Raw genomic sequence first — 16,595 nt, 5'->3', positions numbered from 1 at the left:
CGAGTATATATCCAACTGATGCCCAGATTATTTCGACTTATTATAAGCAATGGCTAATGTTTATTGGTTTTATGAATGGATGAGTATATCTACACATCTGCATTGCTACTGATGTTGTATTGTACCTTGCAAAATGACTGAATATCTAAACAAATGTATTCAAAGAAATGTACTATAATTAACTGTGTCCTATATGAGTTCGACACTTTTTGTGATATGGTTTTATACCCAACAAATAAATATATATTTTTTACTCAGCAACACGCCTCATTTAAAGTCCCATTTGCCCTTTTTTTGAATGTTGAACACATATCCGGGATGGAGGCTTGCTTGCTGCTACTAATAGGTTGTGTCAGGTCGCACCATTTTTTATTGCAGTAATTGTTTGCTGCTGGATTATTGCACAGGCGCCAGAGTCTTACAACACATTTTGATACTTTCCTCATTAGAACCTTGAAAGTGCAGCAGTTGATTGATAATTATAAAGTCACTATCATTCACACACAAACAAACAAACAGCTATTCCTTCAAAATGGCAAAAAGTCGGAATGTGCAACAAAGTTTGTTAAAATCCCTGCAATGTCCATAGATCACCCAGAGGGGATTTTTTTTTTCTCAACAAAACCGGAGTTGCTATTTAAATAGTAGCCACCTTTTATTCAAAATCAAACACTCTAGAAACTGAGCAGATGATAAAATTATTACTAAATAAAAGGCCATAGAATTTATATAATGGGTATGCATTTATTCTTATAAACGCCCTCAAAGGTGGAATGGACTTTGAAACTACTGTAATGCCCCGCACACACGATCAGATTTTCCGACAACAAATGTTGGATGTGAGCTTGTTGGCAGAAAGTCTGACCGTGTGTGTGCTCCATCGAACATTTGTTGTCGGACTTTCCGCCAACAAATGTTGGCTAGCAGGTTCTCAAATTTTCTGCCAACAAATTTTTGTTGTCGGACTTTGCGATCATATGTACACAAGTCTGTCGCACAAAAGTCCACACATGCTCGGAATCAATGCTCACCAAACACAACATTAGCAGACTATTGAACTTCCCTTTTATCATCTCTACGTACGTCTTGTACGTCCCTACGTTCGTAATTGTTGGCCAACATTTGTGTGACCTTGTGTATGCAAGACAAGTTGGAGCCAACATCCTTCGAACAAAATTCCACGGTTTTGTTGTCGGAAAGTCCGATCGTGTGTACGGGGCACTGGTCTCGGCTTAACCTGTACCGAACATTACTGTCAGGAGTATAAAACAGTACAGTACAAAATCAGTCATTTTATATGACGTCCAAGTTGGTTCAGAAGAACTTGTGTTGTTACTTCCTTCTGGAAATGCAATCTCACCGTTCTTCTCTGCTGTTCTGCATACAATATTACATACATTATAGATAATGCAGTACAGGTTCTCTTCCTCACCTTTGTTGTCATGGCCGATTTTGATCTTTTTGAGGGGCCCGATATCCACGGCCTCAACGGTGAACACGTCAGTCTGCCCCCTCTCAAACTTGTTCTTGTTGGTTTTGGATGCCTTGAGGTTCATTAAACCTGAGGAGAGGGTGAAGGGAGAGGGTCACACTAAAGAGATGAATCAGAGCGACAAATATAGGGTGAGGTTCAGGTATTCATCCAAACGCTGCACACTTTACCCAATGACCTCACCCAGGAGACCCCGCTTCTTTGTTTTATTTTAGTGACAAGGCAATAGGAATCTGTCATTAGATGGGCACAATCGGTAGGATGGATCGTGTCTGTCAGTTGGGGGCGTAGTTTTTTGGCGGATGTTGTTCATCGTGATTGAAAAGTAGACATGCGCACACTGAAATATTTTGTTTGGGAATTTCGTTTTCGTACGAAAAATACATTTATTTAGTTACTCCCGAAAATTTGTTTTCATTCATTTTGTTTTGTTAAAAAATGCATTAATCCAAAAATCCGAAATAATTAAGGTCAAATCTGTCATTGAAGGCTTATGGTGTCTGTCGAATGTTCTAAGAAGAATTGACGGAGCAGCTAAACTGTACGACGCCGCAATCGTAATCGAATGTTCCTCCTACAAGCTATAGCAGAATTCTAATGTTGTATGACACTAGTAATAATTATATTTATTTATTATTACTAGTCAACCAACATTAGAATTCTTCTATAGCCTATGGGCAGAGCATTTGACCATAAATGTCCACTCACGGCAAATGCTTTGTCCAATCTTCATGTCGAATCTTTTCTCTCTATGCCGAATAATCTTGGACTAATAGAATTAGGTAAGGCACATTCGACCTTTTTTGCTATTCGACCTTTTTTGTCTCTGTAATGTCAAATCTTTTCTCTCTATGTCGAATAATCTTGGACTAATAGAGTTAGGTTAGGCACATTTGACCACAGGTTCGATGGACACAGATCGCTATTGTCAGCGTCATCTCCTATATATATCGAACTGTTGCAACGAAAACGAAAATAAAGCATTTGTTTATATCGGATCTTTCGGTTTTTGGATTCTGCGCATTCGTTATCAAACAGTAACGAAAATACCCGAAATTCGGACGAAAATGCATTCGGAAGAAAATTAATGGACATGTCTATTGACAAGGATCTGCCTTGCGGCATGACGTGATTGACCATGAATGTACATTAAGGGACTTTTCTGGGGTTTATTTGGGTTTCACTTTTTAATAAAGGACTTGTCAAAATCTCTGTAAGTGTCCTTATTTACTGTTTACACTCCTTAATCATTCACATGGGGGGAGGACAGTATCTGGGGTCCCCTTGTTGTTAAAGGGGGCGTTCAGATTTCACCAAGCCCTTTGCATGCAGATACATTTCTTATAAATTATTATTATAAATGATAAATTATTATAAAAATGAGATTATTATAAGTGATAAATTATTATAAAAATCAGAATTTTATAAATGATAAATTATTATAAAAATCTGATTATTATAAATGATAAATTATTATACAAATCTAATTATTATAAATGCCCATATCTGCCCGCTTCATTTTATCTTCTTCCTAAAGATACATTTATTGGATATTTCTGTAATTTTATCCACCCACTCTTAGTAAATATAACAATGTTATAATCCGAGACTCTCACCAGTATCATCTTTCTCTCCATACAATATAATAAAAACATTGGCATCGGTCCCAGCATGCTTCTTGTCCCCTGTCTTCACTCTCACTGTGTATGTTGTAGATTTGGCTGCAAAGTGAAATAAATTAAATCACATCATTTTGCTGCACACGGGTTCATGTTTTTGTGAGTCACAGATTCTAGGAAAACTTTTTTGCAAACGAAAACTCAGCAGGTTATCAGTTTTAAAGCACAACTGAATTTCTGATACATTATACGTACAAAGACTGAGGTTGGTATTTATATCATTGCATGAAACTCGTTACCACTGTTATTAATAAATGACTTTGTTGGTTCTTTTTACACTTTATGTTGCTTACCCTAACTTGCTTAAAGAGAAACTATCACTTTGCCCAGATGGCTCTAAAATAAATAGTGTAGGCTGGGGTTGGATGCTAAGGGGAATGGTGACGTCACTCCGTTGGTCATGTGACAGTACATGGGTCAAATGATTGGCTGATAGACAAGAACACTGTCAAAGGGGAGGAGATTAAATTCTCCTCCCATACCCAGAAGTGCCAGGTATTGGAGTGCTGGCAAGGTTAGTATCAATGGGGCCCTTTAAATCTTTGCATGATGCACAGAAGTTGATTTACTAAAACTGGAGAGTGTAAAATCTGGAGCAACTGTGTATAGTAGCCAACCAGCTTCTAACTTCAGCTTGTTCAGTTACACAATTTTTTTAAAAATGTTTTAGTTCGGGGATCCCCTTAATATTCATACCAGACCTAAAGGCCCTAGTAATGGACTGGGGGGGGGGGGGGGAATCCCATGCTAGTTTTATCTATATTGACAAGACCTGACAATACATTACAGCCACGATTGATCAGTTTTAAATGACAATTTTTCCTTTAAAAATATCATTTTGCTGTGGTACTGTTCATAACACAGGGAAAATGTGCCACTTTACTATAGACACCCCCCAGGCACAATATTTAAAGGAATATTTCATTTTTATTGTTTCACTTTAAGCATTAAAAAAAAAAATCACTGCTTCCGAAAAAACGTCCGTTTAAAAAAAATTAAAATTCATTGATACATGTCCCCTGGAGCAGGACCCAGGTCCCCAAATGCTTTTTATGACAATAACTTGCATATAAGCCTTTAAAATTAACACTTTTGATTTTCATGTTAGTGTCCTATAGACGTTAACGATGTTCCAGTGGCTTTCGAGTTTGCCCCAAACACCGCATATTGTTCGGTGTTCGCAGAACATCCGAACAACCAAAAGTTCGGCCCGAACTTATGCTCGGGCCGAACCATTCTCCCATGGATTTCTGCACTGGGGAGGGTTAAATCACCATGCTTCTGTTGCGATCCTTGGGAGTGGTGAGTATCTCAAATCTTATTGATTTAGGCATATTTTATGGTAGGAGCAATGATATATATACTACATTGTCCAATGTTAGGGGACACATGCCTTTACACGCACATGAACTTTAATGGCACCCCAGGGTTCAATATTGAGTTGGCCCAACCTTTGCAGCTATAACAGCTTCAACAATTCTGGGAAGGCCGTCCACAAGGTTTAGGAGTGTGTCTATGGGAATGTTTGACCATTCTTCCAGAAGAGTATTGGGGAGGTTAGGCACTGATTTTGGACGAGAAGGCCTGGCTCGCAGTCTCCCTTTCAAGTCATCCCAAAGGTGTTCTCTTTTGGGTTGAGGTCAGGACTCAAGTATGTCAATACACTGACCTAGCACAACACATCTACACTAGGATGCTAAACCCAAGTCCTGGAGGAGTGAGCCGATTATATTGCATGCATTTTTAAAGATGCCCTTTAAAGTGTAACCACACCTTTGGTGCAGTTACACTGATATTGTACTGTCCCAAGCCCCAAACTCCGCTGCAAGTCTCTGATCCACCAATATTTCATTGGAACACAATGTACAAACTCTGCATATGACTAAATGGACAATGTACTATACATGTGTGGGCCCAGGTCAGAAGATTGTGACAAGCGGCACATTGGCCTTATAGGTGATATCTCACTGGCATATAGGACTCGCAGCTGAGCATAGGACTTCCAAGGAGGCTGGCAGCAGGGGACAATACAGTATAGACAGTGAGCAGTTTCATTTAACTAGGGCTCCCTTGCTGAAACATACTGGGGACTTGGCACTACCGCATATGTCTGGTCACTCTCCATTGCACTGTAGGTAGAATGACAAGCATGCACAAACCTTTTTGCTCCAAGCCCAGCGTAGCAAGGGATTGCTCTTCGCCTTCTTCATCCTTCTTCATAAATGCTTCATTTACCGGCACCAACATTCGAGATATCTGCCCATCATCTTCATCCACTGCCAACCACCTCTGACATGGGAAAAAGTATCTGTAGGGAATGCAATATATTGGTGATGACAACCCAACGCTGTACAAAAAGTGCAAACATACACACCTCAGAAATCTAATTGAAATGCCAAACCATTCCTAACTTTTAGTTCCTTAGCCTATGGCAGACATATTTAGCTATAATATGCAGACTCTACTTCTAGCTTTTGCAGTGCTACACTTTACTGCTTCTTTTCACATGCAAGTCTATAGGTTGCTAAAAACAAAGGGCTCCCTGTAGCTGATATCCTATATGGACAAAAGTTTGTTAACACCCGACCATTATACCTATTGTTAGATATAGCAAACCTATGGGCACTAGTATGAAGTTGGCCACCTACAGCTGTAGCTCTAGCCCCGCATCAGCCGCTTGGTAGATCAGGTTCTCTGTTTTTTTGCCTGGACTTTGTGAGCAACCTTGGCCCCTCTGATCACACCAGGTTAAAGCGGAGTTCTGCCAAAATTTTTCCACCTATCCAGGGTGCCCGCGATGTCCTCAACCAAAGCCGATCTATCCCTCGGCTCTCGGGTGGAGGCTCCGCCATCTTCGGTAAGGGTATCACAAAGTGAAGCCTTGCTTACCAAATGTGGCACCGGAGAGGGGTAGGAATCCAAAAAGCAGAAGTTCTATTTTTGGGTGGAACTCTGCTTTAAGCAAATGGATACTGTAATGCTATAGGCAGCACAAAAATAAATATCCTGCACACCACTTTACAGTAGTTTGGTATCAAAAAGCAAACACAAAACTAGTTTGTAGTAAAAGAACCCAGTATATTGTCACAGGTTGAAGTAAATTGCTGTATGTACATAAACGAGCATGTAGAGGTCAATTGGGTCAATCACAGTTCACTAGACAATATAATCACTAGGTTATAGCAGTTTAGAGTTATTTGCAGCTAGATTAGAATACAATAACCTCTGTTTAACCAGTAGGCTATTGTAAAGGAAATTTGTAAGTTCTGTATATAGTTGTATTCTATTTTGTATGTATTGCACACTGCCCTCACTGTGCTTATGGCACTAATAAAGTTTTCATTACCGTATATGTTTACATTCTTTCGAGTCCTGATTAAAATTAGCCTGCCTATGTTATGCCTCTTGTTACCATAAAAGTACAATTGTAATATTAATGTGGTACCTACGTAATCATGTGTATAAAAATCTTCAATTGCGTCATAATAAGGCAGAACAGTTATTTGGAAAGATGCAGAGTGTATCTTTTATGCCTGTTACCTACTGCAGTAGTTATTATTAGTTTGGAACCACTAATTAATATGAGGATAGGAGTTGCCTATCTATACATTTTGATGTCACGATAACCGTTCTAGAGTGAAATATTTGTGGGAGGTTTTCGCAGCGCTTCTGTCTAGGCGATAAATTTATTTCCTGGGTACAGTTTTTGTATGCCGTCCCTATGGCCAGAGTGAGGATAAATTACTCCCTATCGGAGCGCTTCCCTTTGTTTCGAGACACGCAGCAGGGGTGTCCATTATTACCCCTGCTGTTTGCCCTTACACTGAAACCTCTGGCGGCTATGGTGCGGGCCTCTCCTGACATTACGGGCTTCCACAGAGGACAGGGGGAGGAAAAGATTTCCTTATATGCAGATGACACTCTGCTGTACTTGGGGGATACTGAATACTCTTTAAGAGCATTAATGCACCTAATAGACCAGTACAGACAGCTATCGGGCTTTGCCATTAATTGGTATGTCAGCTCTTTTGCCACTGGATCCGTTACTGGCGCCTTTGCCGGAGGACGTATGCCACATACAAGTGGTTTCCTCATCTAAATACTTGGGAATAGCGGTGACTGGGAACACACGGAACTGGGGACACAGAATTTCAGCCAGTAAAAGACCGATGAGAGCTTTTCGTCAGAAAATGCGACCGTGTGTATGCTCCATCTGAATTTTGCTGGCCAAATTTCCGCCAGCAAAAGATTGAGAGCAGGTTCTCAATTTTTCAGGCGGAAATTCCCAACAGAAATTCCTAATGCTCAGATTCAACTACAATTCACGCATGCTTAGATTCAACTACGAGACGGAAGCTATTGGCTACTGGCTATTGAACCTCTTTTCTAGTCCCATCATACGTATGTCACCACGTTCTTGACGGTCGGAATTTGGTGTGACCGTGTGTGTGCGCAAGACAGCTTGAGCGAAATCCTGTTGGAATCCATCGGGAAAATCATCAGAGCTTTTTCCGACCAAAATTCCGATCATGTGTACGGGGCATAAACCTAAAACTCATAATACAGAAGTTCCAGCAGAAATAGGCTCGCTGGAGTAAATTACCGCTGTCAGTGACTGGCCGCATAAATCTCATAAAAATGATTTGGGCACCGCAGCTGTTGTACATTTTGCACAATGCCCCAATCTGAATGAATGAATGAATGATTTGTATAGCGCTACAAATGCGAACTGAATCGCTTCAAGGCTGTGGCTGTGGCTACCACAGTACTGGTTCCAGCACATGGACTCACAATTCAGAGCTCTTATATGGAGAGGTGGAGCGGTGAGAATTAAACTGGCCACTCTACAGCTCCCTAAGGACCAAGGAGGCATGTTGATCTCGCACCCTCTAATGTACTACCTGGCTGCACAGCTGCAACATTTCACGGGTTGGGATCTCAGGACTGTGTCAGATCCCTCCAGGGGTCTCCTCCTGGGCCCTGAAACAGACTACACTACCCTATCTAAAGTCCCCTCCACCTGCCCCATGGTTCAGTCACTGATGAAAATCTGGAAGAGGGCTAAGACCACATTGGGATTTATGGGCTACCTCCATCAGACCCCTATATGGCGAAACCGTTACAGAGAGCTGAACAGAGTACCCAACCGGTCGATCTGAGAAAGGGCCGGGGTCACCCAAATACTCAACGGACCTGTCTTAAAACCATTTACCCAATTACTGAGCAAATTCTCTGCATTCAAAGGTCACCGCTTTCAATATATACAACTACAACACGCCATTAGATATCAGATCAGACACTCTAATTTGCAGTTATAAGAATCCACGTTCCTTGAATCCATATACTCTGACCCAGAGAACAAAGGTATAATTTCTAGAATTTATATCCACCTATTATCATACACACAAGCCCCAGATTTGCTGTCATGTAGAGAGAGGTGGGAGCAAGATGTTGGCCCCATTGATGGTGAGCAGTGGAATGAAATCCTGGGAGTGGGCTCCTTGGTATCAGTATCAGCACAGGGGCTGTCCCACCTGTTCATACTGCACAGGGTATACCGTACTCCTGTGAAGTTGCATAAATGGGGCAGGCGTGATTCCCCCATATGTTCAAAATGCCAGGCCCACCCGGGCGACCTCATACACATACTCTGGCGTAGCCCTAGTGAGGTACTGAAATTGTGTTGTCACCAGGATAAACAGTGTTTTCCAGGTTCAACTTGAGCTGGAACCACAAGTGTGCTTACTAGGTAGCCTGGAAGAAGATTTGTACCTCTCCTCAGTATACATTGCCCTCACAAGACTCTTATGCTTAGCCAGGAAGCTGATTGCCCGTTTATGGCTGTTGGGGAACCCCTACACCGAAAAAATGGCATGGGGGTCCCCCCAAAATCCATACCAGACCCCTATCCGAGTACGCAGCCAGGCCGGTCAGGACAATGGGCGGGGACGAGCGAGCACCCCCCCTCCTCAACCGTACCAGGCCGCATGCCCTCAACATGGGGGTGGGTGCTTTGGGGAAGGGGGGCGCCCCGCGCCCCCCACCCCAAAGAACCTTGTCCCCATGTTGATGAGGATAAGGGCCTCTTCCCGACAGCCCTGACCATTGTTTGTCGGGGTCTGCGGGTGGGGGGCTTATTGGAGCCTTCCTTTTTTTGTTGGTCTTATTTTATTTATAGTGCAAAAAATAACAAACATAGTGGTCATCAAATACCACCAAAAGAAAGCTCTATTTGTGGGGAAAAAAAATTACATAAATTTTATTTGGGCACAGCGTCACATGACCGAGCAATTGTCAGTTAAAATAATGCAGTGTTGTATCATAAAAAATGGCCTGGTCATAAAGGGGGGTAAATATTCCAGAAGTAAAGTGGTTATAGGATGACGGTGTCTCTAGTACAATTACCTTTTTACCTTTTTTTTTTTTAAATAACCCCCCCCCCCCCCTCCGTGGGTGAAGCCTTCCCGGCAAGATATTTACCCTCTTTCCTGCTCAAGTGATCTTTACTCTGCCCCGGGACCGCACAACCTTTGCAACAAAAATGCCCCCCACGAGTCCTCTTCTCTCCGCACCCCAATCATTCCTATGGGTGAGCCGCACAGCGCTGAAAGACTGGAGGCCACCATGAGTATGGCTCACCCACAGGAATGGGTGTGAATGTGCTTCTAAAAGTACAAAATATAACTGGCTATTGATATGTATAAGAAATAAAACTGCCTTATTGGATCAAAAAGATCATTTTTCCTATTAGAGAAAATTGGAGCATGCTTTAGTAGGGTTTTTTGCCTACCAATGAATCAATTTCATGTTTGTAGTTTATGAGCATCTTGATTTAATTGTTTATTAATCAATAATTAATCAATTAAAAAGCAAAGATTAATAATTAATACATTTATCAATAATCAATCAATTAAAAAGCAAAGATTCCTATAACTAGGAAAACCACTAACGCTTCATGAAAGCAGATATGATGCAGCTGACATCTAATGCGGGTGACACCATCCGACTCATGCAAGCCATCTCTTACTTGGAAAACAAAAGTCCAAGAAGTGGACCAGACCAATGAAAAGAGCGCAGAAACAGGCCCCATTCACACCTCAGCATTTTGTAGCTTGAAGCTCCAAAACGCTGGAGAAGAAGAAATCAATTATCCTCTATGATGGTTCAAATCTTCACTACAAGTCACCTGAAGCCAAACGCCTGAAGGTAAAAACAGTTCTGGAGCTTTTTTTTGGGAGCTTGTTTTTGAAGCAAAAATGTTCCACAGAAACACATGGAAACTATTGATTTGCGCGTTTTTGAACGTTTTAGCGCATTTTTCTGCTCAAATGCAATACTTAAAGAGGAGTTCCCCTTAAAAAAAAATAAAGAAAAGTCAGCAGCTACAAATACTGCAGCTGCTGACTAATAATAATCGGACACTTACCTGTCCCAGGGATGCGGGGGAACGAAGCCCCGCCCTTCCCCCCCCCGCTCGGCGGCACCGGCATTGTAACTGTGGGCACCCGGCTGTGGCTTCACAGCCAGGCACCCACAGCGCATGCTCAAGCGGCGCCGTGATTCGCAGCGCAGTCATCTGTCACTTGTCCCAGATGACTGACAGGAGGGAGGGGCCGAGCCGAGCTGAGCCCTTCCTGCGCCGAGGGGAAGTGATTTCACCAGCCCAGGCACTGAAGAAGGCAGACTACGAAGGACCCCCTAGCAACAGGTATTTAGAGGTGAGTTAAAAAAAAAATCCACATTTTTTTTTTACGTTTTTTTAAGAATTTTGATGATTTTTTTTGTTTATGTGCAACATCACTTTAAATAAAAATAATAATTAAGAACCAATAAATAAAATACATAAATAATAATAATCATACATAAATCATGAACACAATTCTAACCCTAACCCCTAACCGTAATATAAACCCCTAATATCAACCTCTAGCCCCAATCCTAACCCCTAACCCTAATATTAACCCCTAACCCTATTAAGTCTTAATACTAACAAAATAAATAAATAAATAATAAGCAAATAAATAAACAAAGTAAATAATATACCCCAACCATAAAATTTAACCCCTAGCCCTAACCTTTAACCCCTTACAAAAAAAGTAAAAAATAAATAATAATAAATAAAAACAGATGAAAAAGCTGAAAAACATAGAAATAAATTATGAAACGGATGATATTATTCTCTACTGGCTTAACAAAAATGCTAAAGCCCAAAAGCGCTTTAAAAATGCTGTACAAAAGCACTCAAAAACGCCCATAGAATTCCCCGGAAAAAAAACAAACACTCAGAAACCAGACCCTCAGGTGTCAATGCAGCCTAAGGCCCCTTTCACACATGCGGATGGTATGTCCGTATTTCATCCATCCGTTTGCGGATGAAATATGGACATACATGCATCCCTATGGGATAGCGGGTGTCTGCGGATGAACATCCGCAGACACTCGCTATTGTCCGCCTCCGCTACTGTCCGATTCTGCAGACGGAGGAAAATCCTATTTTTCTATCCGTCTGCAGAGCGGATTGGATGAACACAGACAGATGGTCCGTGCTCATCTGATCCCCATAGAGTGTGCCGGGACCGCCCTGTCCGCCGCCGGCTCAGCGGGGAGAACGGAGCAATCCCCGCTGAGCGAGCGGATCATCACGGGGCAGATCATTACGGGGCAGATCATTACTGATCTGCCCCGTGTGAAAGGGGCCTTAATCTTGGAGTTAATGCTGGCACAATCAAGACAACCTATGCTGCCGCTAAGGAAGGGGTGGGGATTCTGCCATTTTGGGTCCTCCCTGGTTTATACAATATACGAGTCCTGAGGAAGGGGGAAACCTCTGAACCTTCAAAACGTGTTGGCTGTTATATATTTTCTTGCTGAACATTAAAAGTTTTTGGACTCTCAGGTCATTTGTCTGGCACTCTTTTTGGACGATGCTTCCAAACTTGAGTGGTATAGGGGCACTCTGTTTGTGTTTAATGGACCCGTAGTCCCAAATAAATCTGTTTAATGTTCTTCAATCATAATTAATTGATGAGCACTTCAGTTAAACATATTCCAGTGTACATCTCTTACTTGGTTTCATCTTTCATATCCATTATTTCAACGCGGTCCAGGAACCACGCGGCGTTCCCTCCTTTATTATCATGGCGGATCCGAAGCTTTTTGAGCTCTCCCATATCAACAGCATTAATAGAGAAAATATCCTCCTGTGAAGTAGTTGATAAAGATAATGAGATGGACACATCAGACAATGGTTTGAAACATTTCAATAAGAAAAACAAAAACATTACAGAGCGTTGTCATTTCATTTTTTTAATTTTAAAATTAGAATTGGAATTGCATCCAGTTTAGACATATGGCTGTTTACATCAGTGACCAATTTAAAGGATATCTCATGCTTCAAGATATTGAACTATGTAACATGCACATGAGCAGTTTGATTAGCCCAAGTATCCTTGGGTTCTTCCAGGAAGGATGATTCTCCTGCAGAGAGACCAAAGACAACCAGACTTTTTAGAATAACGCTCATTGTGCCCACTTAATTTTATTTGAAGAAAAATTATTTTTTTGTCCCACAAAAAAAAAAGACGAGAGCCCAAGAACCATCAACCAATATGGTTATCAAGCTGATAAAATAAATTCCAAAAACATTTTTCAGTAAAAGTAATGTAATTTAAAGAGGGCCTGTCCTGCCCACCTTAGTGAATAAGCTAACACTTACTCGTGGTTCCAACTGGTGCTTGTGTTGTCTTAGGATAGCAGTTTCCTGCCTCAGAACCATGGGTCCTCAGCCCATTTGGCTCTAAATTGAGCCTCCTTTTGGTGATCAGCCCCATCCGTTTTATTTCCACCCTGAAGTCCCAAACCCGCCACTGGGCACTGAGACCACAGAGGTCAAGGTGCCAAGAGGGAGCATTACTTGAATTGTAGAGCACTTGAGGCTTGTGTACTACCAGGACTTAGGATTCTCTGTGGTACAATATGCAGTGTGTACTGCTCTCAAAAACTTTGAGTCGTTAGTGACAGCATGAGAGAGCAAAGAGATGATTTCAACACTGTTGTGATGCTCCTTCGCTGTCTGATCACTAGGCTGGTATTGGGTCTGTTACTGAGCTGGACCAATTTGCAGCCAAAGGACCAAGCCCCTTTTTGCGATTCGGCACTGCGTCGCTTTAACTGACAATTGCGCTGTCGTGCGACGTGGCTCCCAAACAAAATTGGCGTCCTTTTTTTCCCACAAATAGAGCTTTCTTTTGGTGGTATTTGATCACCTCTGCGGTTTTTATTTTTTGCCCTATAAACAAAAATAGAGCGAAAATTTTGAAAAAAATTCAATATTTTTTACTTTTTAATATAATAAATATTCTCAAAAAATATATAAAAAAAGATTTCTTTCCTCAGTTTAGGCCGATACGTATTCTTCTACATATTTTTGGTAAAAAAAAATCGCAATTAGCAATTACAGTGGTGTGAAAAAGTGTTTGCCCCCTTCCTCATTTCCTGTTCCTTTGCATGTTTGTCACACTTAAGTGTTTCGGAACATCAAACCAATTTAAACAATAGTCAAGGACAACACAAGTAAACACAAAATGCAATTTGTAAATGAAGGTGTTTATTATTAAAGGTGAAAAAAAATCCAAACCATCATGGCCCTGTGTGAAAAAGTGATTGCCCCCTAAACCTAATAACTGGTTGGGCCACCCTTAGCAGCAACAACTGCAACCAAGCGTTTGCGATAACGTGCAATGAGGCTTTTACAGCGTCCTGGAGGAATTTTGGCCCACTCATCTTTGCAGAATTGTCCTAATTCAGTTACATTAGAGGGTTTTCGAGCATGAACGGCCTTTTTAAGGTCATACCACAACATCTCAATAGGATTCAGGTCAGGACTTTGGCTAGGCCACTCCAAAGTCTTCATTTTGTTTTTCTTCAGCCATTCGGTGGTGGACTTGCTGGTATGTTTAGGATCATTGTCCTGCTGCAGAACCCAAGTTCGTTTCAGCTTGAGTACACGAACAGATGGTCGGACATTCTCCTTCAGGATCTCTTGGTAGACAGCAGAATTCATAGTTCCTTTTATCACGGCAAGTCTTCCAGGTCCTGAAGCAGCAAAACAGCCCCAGACCATCACACTACCACCACCATATTTTACTGTTGGTATAATGTTCTTTTTATGAAATGCAGTGTTCCTTCTACGCCAGATATACTTGGACACACACCTTCCAAAGAGTTCCACTTTTGTCTCATCGGTCCACAGAATGTTGTCCCAAAAGTCTTGGGGATCATCAAGATGTGTTGTGGAGAAATTGAGACGAGCTTTGATGTTCTTTTTGCTCAGCAGTGGTTTTCTCCTTGGAACTCTGCCATGCAGGCCATTTTTGCCCAGTCTTTTCCTGATGGTGGAGGCATGAACGCTGACCTTAACTGAGGCAAGTGAGGCCTGCAGTTCCTTGGACGTTGTTGTGGGGTCTTTTGTGACCTCTTGGATGAGTCGTCGCTGCGCTCTTGGGGTAATTTTGGGCGGCCGGCCACTCCTGGGAAGGTTCACCACTGTTCCATGTCTTCGCCATTTGTGGATAATGGCTCTCACTGTGGTTCGCTGGATTCCCAAAGCTTTGGAAATGGCTTTATAACCCTTTCCAGACTGATAGATCTCAATTACTTTCTTTCTCAATTGTTTCTGAATTTCTTTGGGTCTCGGCATGATGTGTAGCTTTTAAGGATCTTCTGGTGGACCTTACTGTGTCAAACAGCTCCTATTTAAGTGATGCCTTGATTGTGAACAGGTGTGGCAATAATCAGGCCTGGGTGTGGCTAGAGAAATTGAACTCAGGTGTGGACAACCACAGTTATAGTATGTTTTAACAAGGGGGGCAATCACTTTTTCACACAGGGCCATGATGGTTTGGATTTTTTTTCACCTTTAATAATAAACACCTATATTTACAAATTGCATTTTGTGTTTACTTGTGTTGTCCTTGACTATTGTTTAAATTGGTTTGATGTTCCGAAACACTTAAGTGTGACAAACATGCAAAGGAACAAGAAATGAGGAAGGGGGCAAACACTTTTTCACACCACTGTATTGATTGGTTTGCGCAAAAGTTATAGCATTTACAAAATAGGGGATAGTTTTATAGCATTTTTATTAATATTTTTTTTTACTAGTAATGGCGGCGATCAGCGATTTTTATTATAGCGGACACATCGGACATTTTTGACAAATTTTTGGGACCATTGTCATTTATACAGCAATCAGTGCTATTTAAATTCCTTAGATTCCTGTGTAAATGACACTGGCAGTGAAGGAGTTAACCACTAGGGGGCGAGGAGGGGTTATGTGTGACGTTATGTGTTTTTTTTATTGTAGGGGGCGTGGCCTGGCATGTGATGTCACTGATCGTCTTTCCCTATAACAGGGAACAGACGATCGGTGACAGCCACTGTAGGAAGCACGGGGAGAGGTTTGTTTACACAGACCTCTCCTTGTACTTCAGCTCTGTGACCCAGTCGCGGGACACCAGCGGCGATCAGGTCCGCTGGTCCCGCGGCCATGGTAACGGAGCTCAGGACCGCCTGGGCAGTTAAAGAGCCACGTACAGGTACGTGATTGTGCCAGCCGTGCCATTCTGCTGAGGTATACTGTATGTGCAGGAGGCGGTCCTTAAGCAGTTAAAGTATAACTAAAGGCAAAACTTTTTTTTTCATTTTGGATAGAGTACGGGAGGGTTATAACCCCTGTAAAATATCTTTTTTTGCCATCTGTGTCCCATTGGGGAGATTTCTCTTCCTGTCACATGGTCATACCAGGAAGTTACAAGTCCTTGCAAGTAAGGAAATCCCTTGGGTCCCCCAGGTCACAAGAATCAATGTCCCCATTGGAAGTTTTGCCTTCTATTACTTTTTTGGGGACACCCCAAAAGTTGGGATTTTCTTTTACTTTCACTTTCAGGGATAATGGCAAACAGGGAAAATAGAGAGGATGAATCTCCCTATTGGGGGCACAGAGAGCAATAAAAACTGCCAGGTGTTCTAATCCACCCCGACCCCGTTATACCGTAACTGCTTTGGCAGCACATATACTGAAATTGGAACGCTACAGAGAAGATTAGCATGGCCCCTGCGCAAGGATGACATTCACATTCCATATTTATACTTTACCTGCAGTGGAAATGATATGAGGTCAGCAGTAAGGATGGGCTCAGGGGTCCAAAACCTAGTCCCAACCTCCCAGAGCAATCCTGCCAGGAAGCCATCACTGCACACCTCCAATCATAAGCAGTAAGGCATTTCCCGGGTCATGATTGGCGGTGTGCAGTGACGGATTCCTGGCAGGATTGCTCAGGTGGGTTGGGACTAGGATCCGAAAATGCCTGCGCTCATCCCTAGTCAGCAGCTTTGCTGTCTGGATCACAACACTACCTAAACAG

At 42.0% G+C, this 16,595-nt stretch overlaps 1 protein-coding gene and 1 non-coding gene across 3 annotated transcripts in view; one reads left to right on the top strand and one right to left on the bottom strand.

The window, feature by feature from the left end:
* The window catches only part of LOXHD1 (lipoxygenase homology PLAT domains 1), a 425,609-nt gene that overhangs the window by 138,465 nt on the left and 270,549 nt on the right, over positions 1–16,595 (bottom strand). For both annotated transcript variants that reach the window (XM_077463060.1, XM_077463059.1), the window contains exons 27-30: positions 12,238–12,371; positions 5,331–5,479; positions 3,109–3,213; positions 1,433–1,561 (exon numbers count right to left, since the gene is read on the bottom strand). In XM_077463060.1, coding sequence (XP_077319186.1) covers positions 1,433–1,561; positions 3,109–3,213; positions 5,331–5,479; positions 12,238–12,371 — 517 coding nt within the window. The remainder of the gene's footprint in view (positions 1–1,432; positions 1,562–3,108; positions 3,214–5,330; positions 5,480–12,237; positions 12,372–16,595) is intronic.
* LOC143941499 (U6 spliceosomal RNA) lies at positions 16,228–16,330 on the top strand. Its single transcript, XR_013264190.1, has one exon. It is a non-coding gene; the product is annotated as a U6 spliceosomal RNA (small nuclear RNA).

The sequence above is a fragment of the Lithobates pipiens genome, unplaced genomic scaffold (assembly GCF_037356315.1).
Source record: "Lithobates pipiens isolate NorthernLeopardFrog02 unplaced genomic scaffold, aLitPip1_a1.2 Scaffold_3, whole genome shotgun sequence".
NCBI lineage: Eukaryota > Metazoa > Chordata > Amphibia > Anura > Ranidae > Lithobates > Lithobates pipiens.
This window is presented reverse-complemented; position numbering and strand designations above follow the sequence as displayed.